The sequence below is a fragment of the Mobula hypostoma genome, chromosome 11 (assembly GCF_963921235.1).
Source record: "Mobula hypostoma chromosome 11, sMobHyp1.1, whole genome shotgun sequence".
Lineage (NCBI taxonomy): Eukaryota > Metazoa > Chordata > Chondrichthyes > Myliobatiformes > Myliobatidae > Mobula > Mobula hypostoma.
In genome coordinates this window covers 98,859,413-98,878,371 of record NC_086107.1, presented here as the reverse complement: position 1 = coordinate 98,878,371, position 18,959 = coordinate 98,859,413, and the positions used below count along the sequence as shown (strand labels likewise).

The window sequence follows — 18,959 nt, the reverse complement described above, 5'->3', positions numbered from 1 at the left end:
CATAGCTGGGCATTGTGCCATGTGTTATATGTTCACCAGTGAGCCGAGAGTGGATAGTGTGTAATGTATTGACTAGTGAGCAGGGGTGTGAATTGTGTGTTGACTAGTGGGCAGGGATGAGAATTGTGTATTGCCTAGTGAGCCACGATGTGAATGGTGTTGCCTAGCGATCAGGGCAGTGTGTGGTATGTTGTGTGTTCACCAGGGAACGGTTACAAAGGACTGCTGAGGCTGTAGTTTAGAGGTGACATGAGGTGACAGGAGAGGCAAGCCAGGGTAGATTAGGAGTTTGCCATTCTCAGCCTAATTGAGTAGGGTATTCACTGTTCTCAGGTTAATTGAGACGGGGTTCGCTGTTCTCAGGGTAATTGAAGTGGGTTATTCACCGTTCTCAGGTTAATTGAGACGGGGTTCACTGTTCTCAGGGTAATTGAGATGGGGTTCGCTGTTCTCAAGCTGCTCATCCCTGTGTAACTGCTCATAATTCTGCTCCTCCTGTTCCTCTATGGGTCCTGCCTCAGCTTTATCCTCCACCACGGCTTCATTGTGGCCTTCCCTCTCGCTCTCCCTCACTGTGTTTAACCTCTGGTCCCGGGACCCTCCGCTTGGCGGGCTACCCTCCTCTCTCCCTGCGTCCTCTGCCCCCACTGACACCTCCCCCAGAGCCACCCCCTCCCCCTCCTCCTCCGCCATCCCCTCCTGCTCGCGGGGCGGCTCCTGTTTGAGGCAGAAGCGAAAGGCTCCCACCAGGATGAAGGCTGAGAGGATAAGTTCCGTCCCCGCCATGTAGAAGACGAGCTCGTAATTCTTGAACGTGTCGACCAGGCGTCCTACACAGGGAGACAAGCAGAGAAGCTGGACTTACAGAACATTCTCCTCCTGCCAAAAATCACCGGGATCCTCAGGCTCAGCTCTCACAGCTCAGTCAGCACCGGACTTGTGGTGACGAGCAGGAACAGGCTCAGTTAACACATTAATAGTGCTGTGTGTGTGCGTGTTTGTATGTATGTGTGAATGTCTGACATGTATGTGGCTGTGTGTGTGTGTGTGTGTGTGTGTGTCAGTTGTGTGTGTTGGTGTGTGTGTGTGTGATCTGCATCTCAGTGTTTGTGTGTGGGAGACAAGTGTGTGTCAGTATCTGTGTGTGTTGGTGTCTGCAGATCAATATTTGCATATCTGTGTGCACCAGCGTGTGTACGTTAGTGTTGTGCATATCTATGCACATGTGTGTCAGTGTGGGCATGTGCCTATGTGTGCATCTGTGTGTGTGTGTGTGTGTGTCTCAGTGGATGTCAGTGTCTGTGTGTCTTTGCGCGCACTGTGTGCTTGGAGATGTGAGAGAGTACAATCATGGGATCTGGAGCAAAAAGAAACTGCTGGAGCAACTCAGCTGGTCAGGCAGCGTCTATGGAGGGAAATGGACAGTTGACGTTTCGGGTCGAGACCCATCACCTGGACTGAAAGAGTAAAAGTTGGTGCATGTGGGTCCATAAGACCATAAGACATAGGAGCAGAATTAGGCCATTCAGCCCATCGAGTCTGCTCCACCATTCCATCATGGCTGATTCCGGATATCACTTAACCCTATACACCTGCCTTCTCACCATATCCTTTGACCTGACCGATCAGGAAACTGTCAACTTCAGCCTTAAATATATATACCCACAGACTTGGCTTCCACCACAGTCTGTGGCAGAGCATTCCACAGATTCACTACTCTGTGGCTGAAAAAATTCCTCCTTACCTCTGTTCTAAAGTGTCGCCCCTCAGTTTTGAGGCTGTGCCCTCTAGTTCTGGACACCCCCTCCATAGGAAACATCCTCTCCGCACCCACCTCATCTAGTCCTTTCAACATTCAGTAGGTTTCAATGAGATCCCCCTGTATTTGTCTAAATTCCAGTGAGTACAGGCCCAAAGCTGCCAAATGCTCCTCATATGTTAACCCCTTCATTCCTGGAATCATCCTCGTGAACCTCCTCTGGACTCTCTCCAATGATAACACATCCTTTCTGAGATAAGGGGCCCAAAACTGTTGACAATACTGTAAGTGCAGCCTGACGAGTGTCTTAGAAAGGCTCAGCATTATTGCCTCGCTTTTAGATTCTATTTCCCTTGAAATAAATGCCAAAGTTGCATTTGCCTTTTTTACCACAGAGTCAACCTGTAAATTAACCTTCTGGGAGTTTACATGAGGACTCCTAAGTCCCTCTGCACCTCTGATGTTTGAACCTTCTCCCCATTTAGATAATAGTCTGTACTATTGTTCCTTTTACCAAAGTGCATTATCATACATTTTCCAACACTGTATTCCATCTGCCACTTTTTTGCCCAGTCTTCCAATTTGTCTTAAGTCCTGCAGCAATCGCGTTGCTTCCTCAGCACTATCTACCCCTCCACCTATCTTCGTATCATCCGCAAGCTTTACCACAAAGCCATCAATTCCATTATCTAAATCATTGACAAACAATGTGAAAAGTAGTGGTCCCAGTACTGACCCCTGAGGAACAGCACTAGTCACCGGCATTCAAACAGAAAATGCCCCCTTTATTCCCACTCACTGCCTCCTCCCTGTCACTCATTCCACTATCCATGCCAGTATATTTCCTGTAATGTCATAGGATTTTATCTTGTGTGGCACCTTATCAAATGCCTTCTGAAAATCCAAGTAAATGACATCCACTGCCTCTCTTTTGTCCACCCTGTTTCTTACATCCTCGAAGAACTTTAACAGATTTGTCAGGCATAATAAATGGCGGTGCGGGCTCGAAGGGCCGAATGGCCTACTCCTGCACCTATTTTCTATGTTTCTATGAAACCATACTGACTTTGACTTATTTTATCATTAGTCTTCAAGTACCTTGAAACCTCATCCTTAATAATAGACTCCAACCACTGAGGTTAGGCTAACTAGCCTATAATTTCCTTTCTTTTGCCTTCCTCCCTTCTTAGAGTGGTGTGATATTTGCAATCGTCCAGTTCTCCAGGATCATGCCAGAATCAAGTGATTCTTGAAAGATCATGACCAATGCATCTGTTATCTCTTCAGCAACCTCTCTCAGGACCCTGAGATGTAGTCTATCTGGTGTAGGTGACTTATCCACCTTAAGACCTTTAAGTTTGCCTCGAAATTTTTCCTTTGTAATAGCAATGGCACTCGCTCCTGCTCCCTGACATTCATGCTGCTAGTGTCTTCCACAGTGAAGACAAATGCAAAGTACCCATTACGTTCATCTGCCATTTCTTTGTCCCCCATTACTAACTCACCAGCATCATTTTCCAGTGGACCAATATCAACTCTCACCTCCCTTCTATTCTTTCTACAACTGAAAAAATTTTGGTATCCTGCTTTATATTATTGGCTAGTCTGCCCTCATATTTCATCTTTTTCCCTTCTTATAGCTTTTTTAGTTGCCTTTTGTTGGATTTTAGAAGCTTTCCAATCATCCAACTCCCCACTCACTTTTTCTACCATTTATGCCATTTCCGTGGCTTTTATGCAGTCCTTAACTTCCCTTGTCAGCCACAGCTGCCTTCACCTGATATTTTAGAACAACTTCTTCAGTGGGACATATCGATCCTGTGCATTGTGAACTATTCCCAAAAACTTCATCCCCGCCGGTATCCTCTCCAATCCACCTGGGCAAGCTCCTCTCTCAGGCCTCTCTAATTCTCTTTATTCCATTGCAATACTGATACATGTGACTTATGCTTCTCCCTCTCAAATTGCAGTATGAATTCAATCATATTATGATCACTGCCTCATAAGGGTTCCTTTACATTAAGCTCCCTAATAAGATCTGGGTTATTACACAACACCCAGTCTAAGTTAGCCTTTCCCCAAGTAGGTTCAAGCACAACCTGCTCTAAAAAGCCATCTTGCAGGCATTAAACAAATTCCCTCTCGTGCGATCTGACATCAACCTGATTTTCCCAATGCCCTTGCATACTGAAGTCCCCCATTATAATTGTGTCATTACCCCTATCACATGTCCTTTCCAGCTCCCTTTGCAATCTCAACCCCACATCTTGGTTTCTACTAGGAGGCCTATATATCATTCCCATTGTGCTTTTTTTAACCCTTGCAATTTCTTAACTCCACCCGCAAAGATTCAACATTCTCTGACCCAGTGTCACCTCTTTCTAAAGATGTAATTCCATCTCTTAGCAACAGAGCCACACCACTGCCTGTGTTTTCCTGCCTGTCCTTTTGATACAAAATATATCCTTTGATGTTAAGCTCCCAGCTATGGCCTTCTTTCAGCCATGACTCAGTGATGCCCACAATGTCACACTGACCAATTTCTAATTGTGCCATGAGTTCGTCCACCTTATTCCGAATGCTAAATGCATTTAAATACAGCACTTTTAGTCTTGTTTTCTTTGCCCTTTTGAATTTTGCCTCTGCGGTACAATTTAACTCCTTGCTCTGTTTGCACTTGTACCCAATCATTGGCTTGTCCTTCCTTACATTCATGTTACTCCCATCTTCTACCTGTAAACCTGCCGGCTCATCCTCAGCTCTATCGTCCTGGTTCCCACCTCCCTGCCGTATTAGTTTAAACCACTCCCAACAGTTCTATTAAATCTGCCCACAAGAATATTGGTCCCCCTCGGATTCAAGTGCAACCGGTTGTGGAGTGTTGGCGAGATTGTGTGGTCTCTGGTCATTGACTAGGGTGATATTGGGTCACTCAGGTGTCTCTAGATCAGTGGGGTGTCTCTGGGTGTTTACTATCTGGGATGATGGCGTCTATCTGGGGTGTCGTGTCTCTGAGCATTCACTTTTCATGGGTGTTGGTTGCCTGTGGGGTCAGGGGTATCTCTGGACAGCGGTGTCTGGGCACTGCTGGCCGAGGTGCTGGTGTGCCGCTGAGCGGGGTGCGCGTCACTGACCTGCGGATGGGGGCCCGATCAGCACGGCGATGGCCTCGATCAGCAGCAGCAGGCCGATGGCGCTGGGGAAGTTGTGGGAGCCCACGATGGCCATCAGCACCTCGAACTGCAGGGCGCCCACCATGCCGTAGGAGACGCCGAAGAAGATGCAGAAGGTGACCAGGCCGGTGTAGGTGGCCGCCCTGGCGCTCAGCACGTCCGTCAGCCCGTTGCAGAGCATGGAGAAGCCGAAGAAGTAGGCGATGCGGGGCCGGAGCAGGGGCAGGCCGGCCAGCAGCCCGCTCAGCGGCCGGGCGAAGATGTCGATGAAGCCGATGATGGACAGCAGGAAGGCGGCGTCTGTGTCTGCCACCCCCATGTCCTTGGCGTAGTTGACGATCATGATGGGCGGCACAAAGAGGCCCAACACCAGGGTGAACTTGGCCACCGCGTAGAAGAGGAAGCCGCGGTCCCGAAACACGCTGAAATCCAGCAGCTTGCGGCCCTGCTTGCCCCTTCCTTTCCGGGCCCCCGCCTGCTCAGCCTGGTCTTGCGGCAGCATCTCCCTGGTCTCGGGCCCGCCGTCGCGCCGCGCCTTCAGGCTCTCCAGCGGCCTCATGACGGCGCCGCACATGCAGCAGTTGAGCAGCAGGCCGCCCATGATGAGGAAGGCGCCCCTCCAGCCGTAGGTGTCCTGCAGCAGCTGGCCGACGGGGGACAGAGCGCTCAGGAAGACCGGGCTGCCCGCCGCCGCCAGCCCGTTGGCCAGCGGCCTCCGCTTGTCGAAGTACCTGCCCAGCATGATGAGGGAGGGCTGGAAGTTCAGGGCCAGGCCCAGACCTGGAGGGGGCAAAGGAAAGGTTATCACCATAAACCAACGCCTCTTCACAGACGTGAGGCACACCGCCTGACCTGTTTTTACAAAATGCCAGCTCGACATCGACTACCAATCCCGCATCTAACCCAAACCTATTAGGAGCAAACGAGGGCACTCAATTCAATTTGAAATACTAACTACCAAGTCAGATGTGTACAGCAATTCATTTTTCCTCCCTGCACAATTAAAACGTGGAATAATCTTAATCCTAACACAGTCACACAACCAAACCCAATTAAATCTAAGGCAGCTTTTTTTCTTCAAAAATCTCCTTCTTAACCCCACCCTCCGCCACCTCCAGTTTAAACTCCACGCGGAATATTTTGGAGGACCAAGAACCAAGACATCCCCACGCACACACATCGGCTACAGGCGCTCTTCGAACCTTCGCAGACTGTTGCAATCCCGGACACGTTAATGCAGTCGCGAACGACGCACCGCAGCAGCTCCACTTGTCAGAAGTCTGAAGCGGTTTGGTATGTCACCACAATCTTGCAAATTTCTGCCGACGTCCTGTGGAGATCGTCCTGGCTGCACCCCCGCCTGCTGTGGAGGCTCCGACGCACGGGATCGCTAGAGACCGTAGAAGGCGGCAGAGCCAGCTCCATCGCAGACAAAACCCTCCCCACCCTCGAGGATGTCCATCACTAAGATCCCCCACCCTCCGGGACATGCCCTCTTCTCATTACTACCACTGGGGAGCAGGTACAGGAGCCTGAAGATTCGGAAACAACTTCTTCCCCTCCACTGTCAGATATGAACCCATGAAACACGTGCTCATTTCTCCTTTTTTGTGGCACCGCTTATTTCTCATGTTATTCCTTTACATTTTACTGCTGATGCAGAACGACATGTGGCCCAGGTAATAAATCAGATTGTGGAGCTGGAGGAACTCAGCAGGTCGAGCAGCGCCTGTGGGGGAGGGTGTGAGGAGGACGCGTGGGCATCTCGGGTTGAAGCCCTGCATCTGTGCCCGCGAGCATCCAACTCTCCTCAAGTCATCCCAGACACAGGGGACTGCAGACGTCGGAACCGGGGACGACACCCAGACTGACGGAGGAACCGGGGACGACACCCAGACTGATGTCGGAACCGGGGACGACACCCAGACTGACGGAGGAACCGGGCACGACACCCAGACTGAGGGAGGAACCGGGCACGACACCCAGACTGACGGAGGAACCGGGCACGACACCCAGACTGATGGAACCGGGCACGACACCCAGACTGAGGGAGGAACCGGGCACGACACCCAGACTGATGGAACCGGGCACGACACCCAGACTGAGGGAGGAACCGGGCACGACACCCAGACTGATGGAACCGGGCACGACACCCAGACTGACGGAGGAACCAGGGACGACACCCAGACTGACGTCGGAACCGGGGGTGACACCCAGACTGACGGAGCCGGGTCAGGCAGCATCGGGAGGTGGAGGCATGCCTGATGTTCGGGTTTGAGGTTCTGCGCCGGGACTGAGGGTGTTGGAGGGCTGATGGCCAGGGGAGGGGAGGGTTGAGCCAGGATCTGGCAGGTGACAGGTGGATCCCGGTGAGAAGGGGAACGAGGAGCAGGTGGAAGGGGGGGAGGGGTGAAGTTGGGAGACAGAGGTTGGTGAGTGACTGGTAGGGGAGGGCTGAGGGGCAGATGAGACTGGGTAGGGAAGGGGAATAAAACCAGAGAGATGGGAGACTGGGTGGGGTTGGGGTTTGGGAGAACCTGGATGGATCAGAGGGAGAGAGGAAGGGACACAGGGGGGAGTGGTTGACCAGAAATTGGAGAATTCGGTGTTTCATGCCGTTGGGTTGCTGACTACCCAGGCGGAATATGAGGTGGTGTTTCTCTAGCCTGCATTTTGCCTCACCCTGGCTGTGGACAGACAGGCTGATGTGGGAGTGGGGAGGGAAATGAAATTGCTGTTTCTCTCTCCTTGCCGTCTCCTTATTCCTCCCTCCCTCTGCCCCTCATTGGGGACTTGCCATTAAATGGGGGCTTTTCTCTTTTGCCAGAGTGCCTTGTCTCAGAGGGGTGTGTGTGTGTCTGTATTTGTACAGGGGTGGAGGAGGAAACAGAGATTCTATGGAAAATGGGCTGAAAAAATGGCAGATGGAACTTAATGCAGCCAAGTGTGAGGTGTTGCACTTTGGGGGGTTAAACCAGGGTAGGACTTACACAGTGAATGGTGGGGCTTAAGGATCCATAATTTCTTTAAAGTGGCGTCACAGGTGGACAGGGTCGTAAAGAGCTTTTGGCATGTTGGCCTTCATAAATCAAAGTACTGAGTACAGGAGATGGGATGTTAGGTTGAAGTTGTATAAGACATTGGTGGGGCCTAATTTGGAATACTGTGTGCAGTTCTAGTCTCCTACCAGCAGGAAAGATGTTAGCAAGATTGAAAGAGTGCAGGGAAAATTTAAGAGGATGTTGCCAGGACTTGAGGACCTGAATTATGGGCAAGAGTGAAAAGGTTCGGACTTTATTCCCTGGAGCACAGGAGAAAGAGAGGAGATTTGAAAGAGGTACACAAAATTATGAAGGGCATAGACAGAGTAAGTGCAAGTTCTTTTTCCCCTGAGGTTTGGTGAGACTAGAATGAGAGGTCATGGGTTAAGAGTGAAATGTTTAAGGGGAACATGAGAGCAAACTTCTTCACTCAGAGGGTGGTGAGAGTGTGGAACGAGCTGCCAGCGGAAGTGGTGGATGTGATTTTGATTTCAACGTCTAAGAGAAGTTTGGATAGGTACATGGATGGGAGAGGTACGGAGAGCTATGGGTCAGGTGCAGGTCGATGGAATTAGGCTGAATAATAGTTTGGCACAGACTAGATGGGCCGAACAGTCTGTTTCTGGTTTAGTGCTCTTTGGCTGTGGCTGTAGATGGGCCTGGAACCTATTCTCCCCCGCCTCCACCCTCCGAACCTTGCTCTGCAGGAGAGGCCAGAGCAGAGAGTCAGAATTGTGCTCAGAGGCATCCCGGACTCCATTCCCTCGCCCTGCCCTGATCCAACTGCGTGTTTGACCCCTGTGATGAACTTGCAGCCACATGCCCACGGCCTTGTGAGAGTGACCCGGAAACACCTCCCTCTTTCCCTCAGCCTCTCCCCTCTGCCCACTGAAGGCCCCAGCATTACCTGTCTTGGTCTAGACATGCCAGTTCCCCTCATCAAGCACCCCAGCAGCCTCCACGACCAAACGCAGCAAAGCCCCTTGTTAAAACTTCCGCCCAGTGTCTTCACTCCCCTTACTGGCCTCAGCCCTCACTGTCTCTGTAACCTCCAGCTTCACCTCCCTCTGAGATGTCCACGCTGCTGCATTCTGGTCTTCCGCCCAAGGTCCCAGCTTCCTTCTTCGAGACCTGACTCTGACCTATAGACAGTACTTATGACATCTTCTATGTTCAATTAGCTTTGGAAAACACCCTGTGTGGTTTTGCCAGGTTAGAGATGTGAAACACTGCCTGTTGGAGCTGTTGGAGGAGTGGGGGGGGGGGGTGGTATACATCAGCTCTAGGGCTGGGATGTTCACAAGCTTTGTCAACTGTGACTTTGAAGAGGCACTTCCAAGAGAAGAGGAACATGGTGATGATCAGACTAGAGCTATGAGGAAGGGGGGAAAAGACTTGGGAAGCAACAGTACAGGAGCTCGGAGGGAAGGGCAGGTTGGAAACAGAGTTAAGGGTGACGTTCAGCAGCACCTTCTGAGGGCCAAGAGGTGGTGACAATGTTGAAGGGAGTTCTACCCAGGAAGTTCACATTCAGAATCAGGTTTAATATCCCTGGAATAAGTCATGAAATCTGTTAAATTTGCAGCAGCAGTACAATGCAATACGTAATGATAGAGTGAAATGCAGTAAATATATATATAAAAATATAAATATAGAAATAGAAATAAAAAAAGTAGTGAGGTAGTGTTCATGGGTTCAATGTCCATTTAGAAATCGGATGGCAGAGGGGAAGAAACTTTTTCCTGAACAGTTGAGTGTGTGCCTTCAGGCTTCTGTACCTCCTCCCTGATGAGAAGACGGCATGTCCAGGGTGGTGGGGGTCCTTAATAATGGACACCACCCTTCTGAGGCACTGGTCCTTGAAGATGTCCTGGGTACAATGGAGGCCAGTGCCCATGATGGAGCTGACTGAGTTTACAACTGTCTGCAGCTTACTTCAATCCTGTGCAGTAGCCCTCTTTCCCCATACCAGATGATGATTCAGCCAGTCAGAATGCTCTCCACAGTACATCTGTAGAAATTTGCGAGTGTTTTTGGTGACGTACCAAATCTCCACAAACTCCTAATGAAATATAGCCACTGCCTTGCCTACTTTATAGCTGCATCGATACGTTGGGACCAGGTTAGATCCTCAGAGATATTGGCAGCCAGGAGCTTGAAATTGCTCACTCTCTCCACTCGACCAGTTGCCGACTGGTTGGAATAGACCCTCCCCAATTCTGATCTCAACTCGACCAGCTGCCGACTGGTTGGGACGGACCCTTGAGGATGATCCAAGCTTTGGTGGGTGGCTATCACAGAGCGACCATTCCTCCTGTCAGTTGGTGGTGTGTGGGGACAAGTACCGAACAGCATTTCTTTGGGCTGGGTTCAGCTGTCACCCACCTGTAACCACTCCCGCCGACAGGTAGAGCTGTGTGATGTTGATGGAGAAGGAGGCGATGATCATTCCAGACGAGGCCAGTAAACCGCCCACCAGCATCACCGGCCGGCAGCCGAATCGGTTCACCGTGATACTGCAGAGGGGCCCTGGGACAGAGATCAGAGGAGTCACCTCACAGCCCAAACACCGTCTCCCGGCCCACTGGGAACCTTCAGCAAGTCTGACACTTTGACCAATCCACCGGGACTTAATGGGGAACTGAGAATCCAGGCTTAATTGGTCACTTCTCTGCGGTGAACGTCTGTGGATACACTTCGGAGTGGGGTGAGGGGTGGTTTAAAGAGACCTCAGTCTCCCAATCAAATGGGAAATGGCTGCAGTACAGAGTGGGTCAGGGAGAGGAAAATAGTCAACGTTTAGATCAGCGCAATTTCATCACGTCAGAGGGTTCGCGTGGCAGTGAGAAGGTTTAGAAGCGTATTTTAAGTATCTCAAACATGTATCGGTCTGGTTACTGACACTACAGTCACTGGAACCACCACCATTACTGACATTAACAAGACTTTCAGGATTTTGGACACTCTTCCCCTTTCCTGCTCCACAGAGACCTTTCCGGAATTCCTCGTGTCTCTGCGTAACCTCACGGCAGGGAGCATTCCAGCATCACTTTGCACCAGCTCTCCAGTCGTTTCTCTCTGGGGGTGGGGTGACAGAGTAGGGGTGCTGGGAATGAGGGAGGGGGTAAGGCTGGAGAGGGATGTGAGCTTGGGTGAGGTGAGGATAGGAGCCGAGTGGGGTTGAGGCTGGATGCAAGGGTATGGGTGGTAGGGAAGGAGAGGATGAGTATCGGGGGTTGGTGAAGGGAAGTGTGGTTGGGTGTGGGTTGATGGTGGATGTCGGGGAGGGTGGGGATGAAAGTGGGCCTGGGGGATGATGAGATTGATTGAGACTTGGATGAGAATTGGTGTGAGAGTGGGGTTGGCTGAGGATTGGTGTGAGGGTGAGGGTTGGGTGAGGATTGGGGTGAGGGTGGGGTTGGCTGAGGATTGGTGTGAGGGTGAGGGTTGGGTGAGGATTGGAGTGAGGGTGGGGTTGGGTGAGGATTGGAGTGAGGGTGAGGTTGGCTGAGGATTGGTGTGAGGGTGGGTTTGGGTGAGGATTGGTGTGAGGTGGGTTGAGGGTAAAGGTTGGTGTGAGGGAGGGGTTGGGTGAGGATTGGTGTGAGGATGGGATTGGGTGAGGATTGGTGTGGGGGGGTGAGGGTGAAGGTTGGTGTGAGGGAGGGTTGGGTGAGAGTGAATTCTGTGTGAGGGTTGGTACGAAAGTTGGGGCAGGTGAGGATTGGTGTGGGGGGTGGGTGAGGGTTGGTGTGTGGGGGGTGAGGGTGAAGGTTGGTGTGAGGGCGGGGATGAGTGAGAGTGAACTGTGTGAGGGTTGGGGCGGATGAAGATTGGTGTGGGGGTGGGGGGTAGGGGTGAGGGTGAGGGTTGGGGTGAGGGTGGGGGTGGATGACGATTGGTGTGTGTGGGGGGTGAGGATGGGTGTGTGGGGGGTGAGGGTGAGAATTGGTGTGTGGGGATGGGTGCTTGAGGTAGTGCTGGGCTCCGTGACCCACCTGTGCCGTAGAGCATGGCGAGGATAATGGAGGAGATCCAGGCGGTGTCACTGTAGCCGATGTGGAAATCGTGCATCAGCTCCTTGAAGTAGACGCTGACGGCCTTGGGGAAAGCGTAGGAGAAGCCGGTAACCACGAAGCAGCCACCCAACACTATCCAGCCCCATCCTCCATCAGGGGGCTCATCTGTCTGTGCGAGCCTGCGGCCTGGGTTACCCATCCTGCGGGCAGTCAGCGGCTGTGAGAGACGAACAGAAAGTGACCCCAGGAAAGCAGTGATTATCCGCAAACCCAGTGTTACCCTTAGCCTCAGCCTGAACATACATCACCCTCATCCCAAACCCCCACAACCCCCAAAACCTACCTCAACTTAACCCTAAACACAACTTCTAAATACTCTGCACCCTCATCCTGAACATCCCACCCCAAACACACATCATCTTCACCCTAAACATAACTCCCAAAACTCACCTCACCTTCACCCTAAACACCACAATGCCAAAACACACCTCAACTTCATCCCAAACACTCACAACTCTCAAATACACCTCAACTTCATCCAAAACACATCCAGCCCCCAAACACACCTCAATTTTATCCCCAGCCTCTGACCTGACCACGGTATTTCCCAGTCTCTGATCTGATCTTGTAACCGCGGTATTTCTGCGGCTGGTCCATTTTAAATTTCAGTTGAATGGTGGTTCTTCCTCCAGATGTTGTTTGTGGAGGATGCGATGCCAATGAGAGATGTTGAATTCTGTCTGGTTGAAAGTGGGCTTTGTGGCTTCCTGTGGTCCCTCGGGATGTATCTCTGGCCTCACACATCTCTGCTGATCCCTACCCCACCCTGACACGCCATCTCCACAATCTCACATTTCCTGTGTCGTCATTTGGTTTCCCAGGAGAGGGTTGCAATTGGTGACTGTCTTTTGGCCATCGAGTACACCTCCACCCCCTCCTTTGACCCTGCTATGAATTTTCAATGAGCTCTTAAATCAGAGAGTTTGGGAAGGCAAAGTGTGTCAGAGATAGAGAGTGAAAATGGCAATGAAAGAGAATCAGAACCAGGTTTAATATCACCAGCATGTGTCATGAGGCAAACACGAGGAAATCTGTGGATGCTGGAATTTCAAGCAACACACATCAAAGTTGCTGCCTGGCCTGCTGCGTTCACCAGCAACTTTTATGTGTGTAGCTTGTGTCATGAAATTTGTTGTCTTCGCAGCAACTGTACATGATAATAGAGAAAAAAAGCATGAATTACATTAATCATATTAACTATTTAAATTAAATAAGTATTGCAAAAAATAGAATAAAAAGGTAGTGAGGTAGTGTTCACGGGTTCAATGCCCATTTAAGAATCAGATGACAGAAGGGAAGAAGCTGTTACTGAATCACTGAGTCTGTGCCTTCAGGCTTCTGTACCTCCTGCCTGAGGGTGGCAATGAGAAGGGGGCATGACCTGCGTGACGGGGGTCCTTAATGATCGACACGTCCGCTTTGAAGCATCGCTCCTCGAAGATATTCTGGATACTATGGAGGCTAGTGCCAATGATGGAGTTGACTGAGTTTACAACAGGACGTGAATGAGAGGCCGGGGGGGGGTGGGGGTCGGGAATAGTGGGGGAGAGAAAGAGAAAAAAAAACAGAGAGAGCAAGTCAAGGACTGAATGAGACAAAGGAAGCCAAAGGGTAACGGGAAACTCAGAGAAAATAGTGGGGTGCAGAGGCAGAGGGAGCTGAAGAATAGTGGGGTGCAGAGGCAGAGGGAGCTGAAGAATAGTGGGGTGCAGAGGTAGAGGGAGCAGAAGAATAGTGGGGTGCAGAGGTAGAGGGAGCAGAAGAATAGTGGGGTGCAGAGGTAGAGGGAGCTGAAGAATAGTGGGGTGCAGAGGTAGAGGGAGCTGAGAATAGTGGGGTGCAGAGGTAGAGGGAGCTGAAGAATAGTGGGGTGCAGAGGTAGAGGGAGCTGAAGAATAGTGGGGTGCAGAGGCAGAGGGAGCTGAAGAATACTGGGGTGCAGAGGTAGAGGGAGCTGAAGAATAGTGGGGTGCAGAGGCAGAGGGAGCTGAAGAATAGTGGGGTGCAGAGGCAGAGGGAGCTGAAGAATAGTGGGGTGCAGAGGCAGAGGGAGCTGAAGAATAGTGGGGTGCAGAGGTAGAGGGAGCTGAAGAATAGTGGGGTGCAGAGGTAAAGGGAGCTGAAGAATAGTGGGGTGCAGAGGTAGAGGGAGCTGAAGAATAGTGGGGTGCAGAGGTAGAGGGAGCTGAAGAATACTGGGGTGCAGAGGTAGAGGAAGCTGAGAATAGTGGGGTGCAGAGGCAGAGGGAGCTGAAGAATAGTGGGGTGCAGAGGCAGAGGGAGCTGAGAATAGTGGGGTGCAGAGGTAGAGGGAGCTGAAGAATAGTGGGGTGCAGAGGTAGAGGGAGCTGAAGAATAGTGGGGTGCAGAGGTAGAGGGAGCTGAGAATAGTGGGGTGCAGAGGCAGAGGGAGCTGAGAATAGTGGGGTGCAGAGGTAGAGGGAGCTGAAGAATAGTGGGGTGCAGAGGTAGAGGGAGCTGAGAATAGTGGGGTGCAGAGGCAGAGGGAGCTGAAGAATAGTGGGGTGCAGAGGTAGGGGGAGCTGAAGAATAGTGGGGTGCAGAGGCAGAGGGAGCTGAGAATAGTGGGGTGCAGAGGTAGAGGGAGCTGAAGAATAGTGGGGCGCAGAGGTAGAGGGAGCTGAAGAATACTGGGGTGCAGAGGTAGAGGAAGCTGAGAATAGTGGGGTGCAGAGGTAGAGGGAGCTGAAGAATAGTGGGGTGCAGAGGTAGAGGGAGCTGAAGAATAGTGGGGTGCAGAGGTAGAGGGAGCTGAGAATAGTGGGGTGCAGAGGCAGAGGGAGCTGAGAATAGTGGGGTGCAGAGGTAGAGGGAGCTGAAGAATAGTGGGGTGCAGAGGTAGAGGGAGCTGAAGAATAGTGGGGTGCAGAGGTAGAGGGAGCTGAGAATAGTGGGGTGCAGAGGTAGAGGGAGCTGAAGAATAGTGGGGTGCAGAGGCAGAGGGAGCTGAGAATAGTGGGGTGCAGAGGTAGAGGGAGCTGAAGAATAGTGGGGTGCAGAGGCAGAGGGAGCTGAAGAATAGTGGGGTGCAGAGGTAGAGGGAGCTGAGAATAGTGGGGTGCAGAGGCAGAGGGAGCTGAGAATAGTGGGGTGCAGAGGTAGAGGGAGCTGAAGAATAGTGGGGTGCAGAGGTAGAGGGAGCTGAAGAATAGTGGGGTGCAGAGGTAGAGGAAGCTGAGAATAGTGGGGTGCAGAGGCAGAGGGAGCTGAGAATAGTGGGGTGCAGAGGTAGGGGGAGCTGAAGAATAGTGGGGTGCAGAGGCAGAGGGAGCTGAGAATAGTGGGGTGCAGAGGTAGAGGGAGCTGAAGAATAGTGGGGTGCAGAGGCAGAGGGAGCTGAAGAATAGTGGGGCGCAGAGGTAGAGGGAGCTGAAGAATACTGGGGTGCAGAGGTAGAGGAAGCTGAGAATAGTGGGGTGCAGAGGTAGAGGGAGCTGAAGAATAGTGGGGTGCAGAGGTAGAGGGAGCTGAAGAATAGTGGGGTGCAGAGGTAGAGGGAGCTGAGAATAGTGGGGTGCAGAGGCAGAGGGAGCTGAGAATAGTGGGGTGCAGAGGTAGAGGGAGCTGAAGAATAGTGGGGTGCAGAGGTAGAGGGAGCTGAAGAATAGTGGGGTGCAGAGGTAGAGGGAGCTGAGAATAGTGGGGTGCAGAGGCAGAGGGAGCTGAGAATAGTGGGGTGCAGAGGTAGAGGGAGCTGAAGAATAGTGGGGTGCAGAGGTAGAGGGAGCTGAAGAATAGTGGGGTGCAGAGGTAGAGGGAGCTGAGAATAGTGGGGTGCAGAGGCAGAGGGAGCTGAGAATAGTGGGGTGCAGAGGTAGGGGGAGCTGAAGAATAGTGGGGTGCAGAGGCAGAGGGAGCTGAGAATAGTGGGGTGCAGAGGTAGAGGGAGCTGAAGAATAGTGGGGTGCAGAGGCAGAGGGAGCTGAAGAATAGTGGGGCGCAGAGGTAGAGGGAGCTGAAGAATACTGGGGTGCAGAGGTAGAGGAAGCTGAGAATAGTGGGGTGCAGAGGTAGAGGGAGCTGAAGAATAGTGGGGTGCAGAGGTAGAGGGAGCTGAAGAATAGTGGGGTGCAGAGGTAGAGGGAGCTGAGAATAGTGGGGTGCAGAGGCAGAGGGAGCTGAGAATAGTGGGGTGCAGAGGTAGAGGGAGCTGAAGAATAGTGGGGTGCAGAGGTAGAGGGAGCTGAGAATAGTGGGGTGCAGAGGTAGGGGGAGCTGAAGAATAGTGGGGTGCAGAGGCAGAGGGAGCTGAGAATAGTGGGGTGCAGAGGTAGAGGGAGCTGAAGAATAGTGGGGTGCAGAGGTAGAGGGAGCTGAAGAATAGTGGGGTGCAGAGGTAGAGGGAGCTGAAGAATAGTGGGGTGCAGAGGTAGAGGGAGCTGAGAATAGTGGGGTGCAGAGGCAGAGGGAGCTGAGAATAGTGGGGTGCAGAGGTAGGGGGAGCTGAAGAATAGTGAGGTGCAGAGGCAGAGGGAGCTGAGAATAGTGGGGTGCAGAGGCAGAGGCAGCTGAAGAATAAAAGGTAAAATAAACACAAGCACTGTCTGGAGAGAAACTATGAGAGCGAGAGAGGGAGAGTCAGAGATGTGGGTAATAAATTGGAGGGAGTGAACTCAAGAAAGAGGGGAGCAAAGACAGATACAGCGTAGGAATGGAGAGCACAGAACACTGAGGGGTAGAGAGAAAGAGTAGGAAAGTTACAGAGGCATAGAGCACAGAAACAGGCCATTTGTCCCAAAGTATCCAAGATGCTCACCTTAGCTAGTGTATTGGGCCTGTGCCTCTTTAAATCTGTCCATATCCATGTACCAGTCCAACTGTCCTACCTTAATCACCTGCTCTGATACTGATCACCTTCTGGGTGAGAAAGTTGCTTCTCAAATTCCTTTCAATTCCCTCCCCTCTCACCATCAAGTCCTGCCCCGTACTCCTCGATTCCCAACCCTGGGAAACAGACTGAGTGAGTTCACACTCAGGACAGTGGAGGTGTTTGGAGTGAGACGGCTGAGGTGGAGCCAAGGGCAGAGGTCTCGAGTGTGAGATTGTGAGAGGCAGAAGTCGGAGAGCCAAGGGTGTATGATGCTTGAGAATGGGCCTGAACGCATCAGACGGCCCAGCACGTAGATACAATCATAAGGAAAGTGCGATGGCACCCTTGGAGGTTAAGGCCATTCATCTTGTCATCATACACTAACAAACTTTTGGATACTGTTAGGGGAGATGTCTCATCAGGGGAAGGCAGCAGCAGCCGAGTTCATGGCACCGTGGGTGGCTCTGCGGCTCAGGAGGGAAGGAAAAGGAGTGGGAGAGCTATAGTGATAGGGGATTCGATTGTAACGGGAATAGATAGGCGTTCCTGTGGCCGCAAACGAGACTCCAGGAGGGTATATTGCCTCCCTGATGCAAGGGTCAAGGATGTCTCTGAGCGGCTGTAGGACATTCTGGAGTGGGAGGGTGAACAGCCAGTGGTTGTGGTGCACGTAGGTACCAACGATATAGGTAAAAAACGGGATGAGGTCCTACAAGGTGAATTTAGGGAGTTAGGAGATAAACTAAAAAGTAGGACCACAAAGGTAATAATCTCTGGATTACTACCAGTGCCACGTGCTAGTCAGAGTAGAAATAGGCGGATATTTCAGATAAATACGTGGCTTGAAAAATGGTGCAAGGGAGAGGGATTCAAATTTCTGGGGCATTGGAACCAGTTCTGGAGAGGTGGGACCAGTACAAACAGAACGGTCTGCACCTGGGATGGACTGGAACCAATGTCCAAGGGGGAGCATTTGCTACTGTTGTTCAGGAGGATTTAAACTAATGTGGCAGGGGGATGGGAACAAGTGCAGAAAGAAAGAGGGTAGAAGCAAAAAGTAGTCAGGTGAAAAGTAAAAGTGGCAGGCTGGCAAATCCAGGGCAAAAATCAAAAATGGCCACTTTTCAACATAATTGTATAAGGGCTAAGAGTGTTGTAAAAGAGCGCCTGAAGGCTTTGTGTGTCAATGCAAGGAGCATTCGTAACAAGGTGGATGAATTAAAAGTGCAGATTGTTATTAATGAATATGATATAGTTGTGTTCACAGAGACATGGGGGTGACCAAGGATGGGAGCTCAACAATCAGGGATATTCAATATTCAGGAAGGATAGACATGAAAGAAAAGGAGGTGGGGTGGCATTGCTGGTTAGAGAGGAGATTAACGCAATAGAAAGGAAGAACATTAGCCTGGAGGATGTGGAATCGATATGGGTAGAGCTGCATAACATTAAGGGGCAGAAAACGCTGGTGGGAGTTGTGTACAGGCCACCTAACAGTAGTAGTGAGGTTGGGGATGGCATTAAACAGGAAATTAGAAATGCTTGCAATAAAGGAACAGCAAATATAATGGGTGACTTCAATCTACATATAGATTGGGTGAACCAAATTGGTAAGGGTGCGGAGGAAGAGGACTTCATGGAATGTATGCGGGATGGGTTTTTGAACCAACATGTCGAGGAACCAACTAGAGAGCAAGCCATTCTAGACTGGGTATTGAGCAATGAGGAAGGGTTAGATAGCAATCTTGTCGTGTGAGGCCCCCTGGGTGAGAGTGACCATAATATGGTAGAATTCTTCATTAAGATGGAGAGTGATATAGTTAATTCAGTAACAAAGGCTCTGAACTTAAAGAAGGGTAACTTTGAAGGTATAAGACGTGAATTAGCTAAGATAGACTGGCAAATGATACTTAAAGGGTTGACGGTGGATATGCAATGGCAAGCATTTAAAGATCGCATGGATGAACTGCAACAATTGTTCATCCCAGTTTGGCAAAAGAATAAACCAGGGAAGGTAGTGCACCCGTGGCTGACGAGGGAAATTAGGGATAGTATCAATTCCAAAGAAGAAACATA

The 18,959-nt window shown here is 51.1% G+C and overlaps 1 protein-coding gene across 1 annotated transcript; it reads right to left on the bottom strand.

Moving 5' to 3' along the window:
• Window positions 1-396: 396 nt before the first annotated feature.
• Window positions 397-12,284, bottom strand: LOC134353514 (monocarboxylate transporter 4-like). The gene is made up of 4 exons (XM_063061512.1): window positions 11,972-12,284; window positions 10,359-10,502; window positions 4,894-5,712; window positions 397-830 (listed from the first exon to the last, which is right to left on the bottom strand). Exons 1-4 carry the CDS (start codon window positions 12,189-12,191, stop codon window positions 397-399), a joined length of 1,617 nt encoding a protein of 538 aa, XP_062917582.1. The 5' UTR covers window positions 12,192-12,284.
• Between the last annotated feature and the right edge of the window lie 6,675 nt (window positions 12,285-18,959).